This window comes from Ursus americanus, chromosome 32, assembly GCF_024610735.1.
Source record: "Ursus americanus isolate L20-20 chromosome 32, mUrsAme1.1.p, whole genome shotgun sequence".
NCBI classification, from domain to species: Eukaryota; Metazoa; Chordata; class Mammalia; order Carnivora; family Ursidae; genus Ursus; species Ursus americanus.
In genome coordinates, this window is record NC_142158.1 from 2210564 (window position 1) to 2219392 (window position 8829).

Genomic DNA, 8829 nt, shown 5'->3' on the forward strand with positions numbered 1-8829 from the left:
GCACCACCTCAAGGTCAGTCTTGTGCCTCTGGAAAATTTTCCAGCCACTGCGTGGATTACACCCCCGTTCCTCACGCCCAGTGCCTTGCCACCCAATAGTAGTGGACATAGTCACAGCAACCCCTGATTGGTTCTTCAAAACACACTTGCTGGCAGCTTCCTCAGAAACAATCCGAGTTCACCCCAAGGCCCCGGGCCTAGATCCTGGGGAAGGCAGAGTTACAGAGAAAGGCAGATGGGTAAATTAAGCTATGCTAAACTGCTTGTCAATTTTGTGGACTAAAACTGTTAAAAATTGCCACAATTTCTTGCATACCTGATAATGTGCTGAATGTGTGCATTACTTGCTTAAATAACAAAATAATACGTACTTGTCATTTACGTATTATGGCACTATTTTACAAATCGCAAAGCAATCTTAAGAGGAGTGAGGTATGGAGTCCAAGCTCCAAGATAATGAAAATATATTTTAATTTTTAAAATTAGCTGACTTTGTGTTTTAAGAACAGTTTTAGATTTACAGAAAAACTGAACAGAAAGTTTCCATATACTCTCTCCTCCCTCCACTTCCACTCCTAGTTTCCCCTCTTAGCAACATCTTGCATTGATGTGGGACATTCGTTACAACTGATGAATCAACGTCGATACATTATTATTAACTAAAGTCCACAGTTTACATTAGGGTTCACTCTTTTGTTGTGCATTCTATGGGTTTTGCCAAATTCCTAATGTCATGTATCCCCCACTATAGTTCCATATAGAATAAAATCCCTTGAGCTCCACCTATTTTCCCACCCAAAACCTCTGACCTTTTTACTCTCTTTGGTTTGGTGTTCTCCCGAATGTCATATGGTTGGAATCACACAGTAGGTAGCCTTTCAGACTGGTTTTGTTCAGGCAGCAATACAGATTTGAGGTTCTTCTGTGTCTTTTCATGACTTGATAGCTCATTTCTGTTTAGTGCTGAAAAATATTCCATTGTATGAATGCACCATGGTTTATCATATTCCTCTATTGAAGTGTTTATTGCTTGCTTCCAATTCCTGGCAATTATGAATAAAGCTTCTATAAACATTCATGCGCAGGTTTTGTGTGGACAAAACTCTTCAGCTCATTTAGATAAACACCCAGAAGCGTGATTGCTAGATGGCATGGTAAGACTATGTAGAATTTTGTAAGAAACTGCCAACTGTCTTCCAGAGTGGCTGTACTACTTTGCACTCCCACCAGCAACGAAGGAGCGTTCCTGTTGCCGCACACCCTCACTAACTTTTGGTTTCCCCACGTCCTGGATTTTAGCCATTCTAACATGTGTGTCGTGGTATCTCACTGCTGCTTGAATTTGCAATTCCCTCCGAATGTATGATGTCGAGCATCTCTTCACAGGCATATTTGCCATCTTTATATCTTCCAAGGTGACTTACCTATTCAGATCCTTTGCCCATTTCTAAACTGGGTTTTTAAAAACTCATTGTGAGTTTTGACAAATTCGTGTGTATTTTGGATACCAGTGCTTTATTGGATAGGTTTTGCAAATATTTTCTCTCAGTCTGTGGCTTATCTTTTCATTCTCTTAACAGTATCTTTGGCAGAGTGGAAGTTCTTAATTTTAATGAAATCCAATCGATCAATTTTTTCTTTCAATCCCAAGATTTTTGATGTTCTCTGTCTCCCTACCTGGCAGGGACCTCTGACTCAGTGCTACTATTGTCAAGCCATCATGCATAAAGGACGCTCAAAGTAATCTTCCAGCTTCATTCTCCCTGCACCCCAGCCAGGCGGTTGTCAAGAATCAAAGTCCACATCCCTGCTTAGGCCTCACCGACTGGATTCCTGAACTCTTCCATTGGCCTCCTGGCTCCACACACTGAGTTCAAATACATCTTCTTTGCAACTAACTCCCCCCCCTTTTTAATCTTTCTCTTCCAAAATGTAAATAGTTTGATTTTTTATGAGATATAATCTTGTAGAAAATATGAAACAGTGCAGGAAAACCAAAAAGAATTCCTTGCAAACCCATTCCAGTACCACACCAGAGATAACCATTATGTTAATAGTTCAGTCAGTATCGTCCCTTCTTCTCTGACCACATCTCTACCTAAAAATCTATAGCTACATTTTCACACAAACCAAGCCTAGTATTTAAAATTATATGAGGTTAAGAAGAAACCTTATGTATCATGGACAAAGACAAACATTAATATATAAAGGCCTGCTTTATCTTTTTTTTTTTAAGATTTTATTCATTTATTCGACAGAGATAGAGACAGCCAGCGAGAGAGGGAACACAAGCAGGGGGAGTGGGAGAAGAAGAAGCAGGCTCATAGCGGAAGAGCCTGATGTGGGGCTTGATCCCATAACGCCCTGAGCCGCAGGCAGACGATGCTTAACCGCTGTGCCACCCAGGCGCCCTGCTTTATCTTTGTTATTCTATCTTATGGCAATACTATGATTTATTTAACTAGGTCCCATTTTCGGACATTCTGGTTATTCCCATGTTTACTTTCTCTTAAAGAATCCTCCCATGGACCCACTCCTGTCCTATGCCCAGGCTCTGCCCCCTGTTGTCTGCCCTCCCGAGTCCCATCGCCTGTTCAGCCTGCCCCCTACACACTAATCCAGAGCCCAGTCTCAGGGTCTTCTCTGTCCTGCCCCTACCCTGGGCTCGGCTCCTCCGAAGCTGACTTCTGCTGCTGGATCCTACCCACCCTTCCCTCTGCCTCCTGGGAAGTGAGCAGAGAACCTCCCGGGTTAACTTCAGTGGCTGCTGGGTTGAACGCTGGGGTCGGGGAGGCCTGGTGCTGACCCTGTGGTCACTCTATCTGTGAAAAGGCGCCTCTGGCCTCTGGTTCAGGATACTTTGGAGTCTAGAGAGGCTGGAAGTGCATAAAGCCTCGGGGAAGCCGTGACGAAAGTCACCATTTGGAACCACCCAGGCCCCTGGGCGCCCAGCAGAGGGGCGAGAGCAGCCGTGGGCCTGGACTCTTGGGTACCACAAGCCTTCTATCCTTTCCGTTGTCCGGAAATCGCTGCCTCTCGGGTCTTCTATTCAGAACCTTGCACTTTTAACTGAACGGAACAGGGAGAGCTCTTCTTTCCCCGAGGGCGCTGAAGTCGCGCGCGGGGGAGACTCCAGGGGGAGATTCATCCACAGAAAGTCACGAAGGACTCGAGAAGGGAAACGACTGCGCGCCCGGCAGGAGAGCTCTCCCTCCACCCTCTCGCTGGCGTCTCCGTCCCGACCCTCCTACCGGGGACTGAAGGCAGCGCCCTAGCCTCGCGGCGCTGGGTCCCTCTCCAAAGCCCCCCTGTTGTCCCGTCGGCAACTGAAGGGCGACCGGGACTCGGCCGCGGGGAGAAGACCGGGACGGGTCCGGGAGACGGCGGCGTCGGGAGCTCCTCCTCCCGGCCGTTGACTGGCCCTGGCCGCGGAAAGGTAAGGGCAGCAGGAAAGGAGAAGCATGGGAAACGCCCGCCAAATCCCCACTTTTAGCGTCCAGGGTCGCTGGCTGCTCGGGACCCCCCGTCGGCTCCCCAGCCCTGCGCACCCTGACCGCCTCCCCGACCCACCCCGCGGGGCTGGGACCTCACGCCTGACCCCGACTCCCGGGCCGCGCGCCCGGACCCCCGACCGGCCGCAGCCAGAGCCTGGAGGCCGGGCGCCCATCCGACTGCGGCTCCCAGACGGCGCTGGCGCTGCGCGCGCGGAGCGAGGCCGCAAGGCCCCGGACCGCGCTGAGGAAGCGGAGCCCCGCCGCGCGCTTCCCCACCCCGACCCTCCCCCGCGCGCTGCAGCCGCAGCCGAAGGCGAAGGCGCACGGGCCCGAGCGCCTGGCCGAAGCCTCGGAACCGCCCTGCAAGCTACTGGGGCCGCTCTCCTCTGTTCCCACGGGGCGCCGACCTGTGGGTGCCGAGCGCCCCGAGGCCCTCGTCCTTTCCTCGCGCCAGGATCCCAACCGTCAGCGGAACACGGCGCACTCCGACTCCGGCTGAGTCAGTCAGAAACCTCGTCGCTCCGCATGGGCAGTTACCTGGGCAAGCCGGGGTCCCCGCCGTCGTCCCCCGCGCAGGCGCGCACAGACGTGGCGGAGAGGCCGCCGAACCGCCGGCCGGCTCAGCCCCTTCATCGAGTCCGGCGGCTTCCGCACGCCCACCGCGCCCACCCTGCCCTGCGGCACAGACCTGCCAGGAGGCCGCCCAGCTGGGCTCCTGCCGGAGCCACGGCCGCGGCGGCCGGGGAGGCGTGGCGGCGCTTTCCCATGCCCAGGTCCCAGAATTCCATCGTGGGGCCTCTTCCCTCGGACTGGTGGGACAGTTACCTCAAGCGGACTATTTGGTCAATTCGGCACCCCAGGGCAGCAGGGAGCCCGGTGACCATCAGGATAGCCCCTCCCGAGCGGAGAGCGCTCCCCTGCCCCTCTCCCGCAAAGGTGGTTGACTCTGCAGGGTCCTCACCCTCTGAGAAGCCCCCAGACCCGTGTGCAAAGGAGACGGTGCTGAGGGCCCTCCAAGAGTGCAAGAAAGGGAGAGTGAGGTTTGAAGAAGCACTGGTTTCCGAGGGCTGGCCCAGTGAGAGAAGGAGTCCAGGCACCAGACCATCCGCATTTAAGCCCCTGGTGAAAAAGGGAGTTCTCGCTTCTTTTGTGCCCAGGCCTGGGCCCCTGAAGAGAAGCCTCGAGCCCGGGGGCTCCGATCACAGCTTGAGTAAGAGGCCCAGTTGCTCCTCCCTGAGCTCCGTGGCCGGCGCACACCCAGCTGGCCCACTCGGTGCCAGAAGAAACGCTATCACGAGTTCTTACAGCTCTTCTAGAGCTGTCTCTGAGCCTTGGAAGAGAAGCGCTCCCAGCGCATCCCCGCAGACACCAGAATGGCCAGTGAAAAAGAAAGGAAAGGGTCATCAGTGTCACTCTCGGATCCCACTGGAATCAGACGAGTCCCCAGCAGCGTCTAGCGGCTCTGGGCAGCAAAGTCAGGAGATTCCATGGCGGCTCTCTAGTCCTGGGGACCTGCTGTCACTGACCCCACCTCCCCAGCTTGGTGATGCAGTCCCTGAAGAGGACCTGGCCTTAGGGAAGAAAGGTGGACTCCAGGGGAGCGGTAAAGCCGGAGACGAGACGACTGAGGTCACCACGGACTCTGTCTCTGAGACGTGCTCTGCTCTTCAGCCTTGCCTGTCTCTTACCCCGCCTTCTGCAGGCCTGGCTCCGACCCAGGGCACAGCGCCGCAGCTGGAAAGCTTAACAAAAATGCAGGAGTCTCCCCCAGCCCTCCCACCATCCCCCGGAGAGGCAGTCAGTACAGCCCATTCCCCTGTGAAGGAGGGCAGCCTCCTGTCCTTACAGGGCTGCTCACAGTCAGAGCCCCTTCCAGGCACCTCTTCAGACTGGAAGCCCACAGCAGCTTTCATCCTTCCGACTCCTGCTTCTCCCACGTCACCACTCACCGACACCACAGGGCTCCCGTCAACCTCTCAGGCTGACAGGACTACCATGCCCCCGGGACTGCCTGCCCTCAGCTCTGCGGAGCTCATCGTGCAGAGTACTCTGTCTGGAATGAGCAGCCCAGCTCCCCATCTTCCTGCGTCTCCACCTCCTGCCATAGCTTCTGCGAATCCCACGTCAAACCCCATTTTGGGGCTCCCACCCAAGAGTGAGATTGGAGGCTCCTTATATTCCAGAACTTCAATCACCACTGCAACATCTACAACTTTGAGCATCTTCACTCCCACCTTCAAGCCTATCTTTGGTGGCATAGGATCACTTAAAACCATGCCCATGATAGCTCCTTTCTCTTTCAAGCAGACCTCTCCTCTAGCTACTCCTGCTTCTACCCATCTCCTCCATGGCCTGGTCAAGGCTACCTCTGTCGTCATGTCCACCACCGCAGCCAGCACATCTAAAGACTCTTCTTTCATGCCGCCTTTGGATTTTGGTGTAGTGAATGTGTCCAGTACCACGGAAAACACTTACACCATCCCTTCGACCTGCCACACTTTCCTTCTTGGGGCTGCCTGTGCCTTCAGGACCAGCTTCGCCCCGGCCACAGGCTTCGTTTTCCCACCACACCAGCGTGCTACCATTCCCACCGTACACACAGTCACCATCTTTAGCCAGGTTCTTTCCAGCGCTGTCCAGATTTCCCCAAGTAAAACCACTGCCAATTTCAGGGGTGTGGGCAGTCCTCTGTCAACCTCAGCCCTGGTAACCACACACCAGGCCTCATTATCATCCAGCATCTCCAGTCCAACCTCAGCATTCACAGTTCCCTTGGGGTCAGGCTCAAGGCCACCCTTCCCACTATCCCCAGGAGCCACTCTCCAGCTGGCATTTGGGGCTACAGGTGGGCAGAAGCAAGGGGCCACCCAACCAACACTTGGCCCAAGCTTCAGTAGCCCTTTCATTTTTGGAAACTCGGCTGTGGTATCCCCAACCCCAACTTCCACTCTAGCTCAGCCAGCCTTCAGCAGTACCACGCAGTCACCCTTTGGGGGTTTGACACCCTCAGCCTCCACCTGTCACCTCCCTGCTGGCATCTTGCCGAATTTTGGCAGCACTCCCGCAGGGTTTCCCTTTGGTCAAGCTAGTACAACTGGTTTGGGGGTTGTGGCCCGGACCCACCAGAATAGGGCTTGTGGCTCAGTGTTTGGCAGCACAGCCCCACGACCTTTTGCCTTTGGGGGATTAGTGACCCCTATGGACTGTGGGGAGTCTGGGATCGGTGGGACTGCCCCAGACATGAGCTCCAACCCTGGAGCGTTCAGCGTTGGAACAGTGCCAAGCGGGACCACTGGCACCATCACACCCTTTGGAAAAGGCTGTAGCCAGAACACCCCAGGCCTCACCAACCAGAGCACACCTTTTGTCTTGGGGATGGCCAGCATTTCTGCAAGAAAAACTATGTTTGGCGCCCGCTTCATGTCCCCCTTTGCTCAGAGCACCCTTGTCCCTGGGCCAGTAACGACAAGCAGCAGCCTTGGCTGTGGGATGCCCTCTCCACCTGCCCAGGGTTGTGCTGGGAGAGGACCTTTCACAGCATCAGCCTCTTCATTTTCCATTGGTGCAAAATCAAAAACCCCGAAGAATCGGGAGCAAGGGCATTCCCGAAGGCATCATGCCCACAAGAAATAGCCTCTGTCCCCGCTCCCCTGATCTGGACCTCAGTACTGTGAAGAGCCTCGGTGCCTTCCAATCCTCTAAAGCAAACATCCCCCAGATCTAAGGCTCGAGCTTTGCATATTCACCCTGTGGGTCCCGATCTATAATCTAGAAGGTGGAGGACCGAGGTATCTAGCAGTAACAGCAGAATGAAACTGGGTGGGACCAAACCTTTGGAATTGAAGAAATTTCCCTTCTCGCCAGCTCCTCTCTGTGTCAGGGGTGAGTGCAGTCGGGACACTGCCTCTCGACTTTTCCTTGGAAAACGTGTTCTAAACACAATGTTCCTTCCTGAAACAGACGTGCCAGGAAGGCAGCAAGTACAGCCCACACTCTCTCCCATCTTTAGGGGGAAGAACAGATTAGCCTGCTTTTATTTGGCCCGAAGCAGTGGTTCCCTTTCTCTTTCTGCCAGGGATGCCAATCCTTGCTCCTCACTGCTTAGTTCTCCAGTGAGTGCTTGGAGGACCTTCGGTATGATTTGACCTTGACTCAAACTTGACGAAATCTGATGTAATTGTCCTTGACTGATCAACCCTCAAGGGCACCCCTGTGTGCTGCACCTGCTGCCACTTCCTCCCACCGAATTGTTTTAGTCTTTTCCGGGGAGAGGTGGTGCTCCGGGCCCTTCCTTTTCCCTGCCAGTCTAGCCCCTCACAGACCGGTAAGTCGAGCCTCAGTCTGTCAGACCCCAGTGGTCACTCCTCACTCCAGAAAAGGGAGCTCTCGGCCAGCGTCCCTGCAGGCCTTCTGCGCCGTGCTCCAGTGCGTCTGTGCAGAGACTTGCTCTCGTCACTCTGCCGACACTCCTGTGCGTTCTGGGTTTGGAGGAGGAGTGCTGCTGTGTGGCCCGAGCCAGAGCACCTGTGAGGAGGTTCCTGGGGCCCGGCGATGGGCAGGGCAAGCGGCACCACTGGCGGCAGCAAGTGTTCTCCCTGAACTCACAACAATGTTTCGACTTTAAGGGATGACTTCTCAGGAAGTCATGGGCCTGGAGAGGGAAGGACAGGGCTCTGCTCTCCACATTATGAGTTATGATGTCATGATCCCCACGGTATGAGCCACAAATGTCCAATGAGGGAACCCAAGTTTATACTTCTTTCTTTCTTTTAATCTGTGCCTCCACATTCACATCTCTCCCAGGGAGGACAGGCAGGGCCGGAAGCCTCTCGGACCGAGCACAGGGGAGGAAGGGAGAAACAGCACATGCATCAGCGGACCTCTGCTCTGTAACCAGCAGGAGTCCTGTGAGTGAGCTGTGACGTACTCCTCAGTGCCTCCTAGAGACAAGAATGACTCCCTGAATACATCTGTCTCCCGTCACGGATACCTTGGAAGAGGTCCAATTGGAAAAATAAGCAATCTTAAATTGGTTGATAAAATAAAAATAAATTGTTGAAATACGTATATGATATAGGAATTACTGTTAAACTCTATCAATAGAGAGGCAGAAAGGCGTTAAGAAACGTGCCCAAGCGCACCCTGTTAGTAAAAGCTAGATTTAGGATTTAAAGCTTCGTGGCTCCGAAGTGTGTGGTCACCTCGCCCTCACCACGGCAGGTCACCAGAGCTAGAGCTCCGCTGCAGGTACTCTGACTCTAAATATTCATGCCGTTTCAACTTTTTAAGGCATCCCTTGAACCAAGATTGCCATCTTACAGAGGATGGCAAGAGG

At 53.8% G+C, this 8829-nt stretch overlaps 1 protein-coding gene across 1 annotated transcript; it reads left to right on the forward strand.

Moving 5' to 3' along the window:
* Positions 1-4019: 4019 nt before the first annotated feature.
* Positions 4020-7127, forward strand: POM121L2 (POM121 transmembrane nucleoporin like 2). The gene has a single exon (XM_045800369.2). The coding sequence runs from the start codon at positions 4020-4022 to the stop codon at positions 7125-7127; it is 3108 nt and encodes a 1035-aa protein (XP_045656325.2).
* Positions 7128-8829: the final 1702 nt, after the last annotated feature.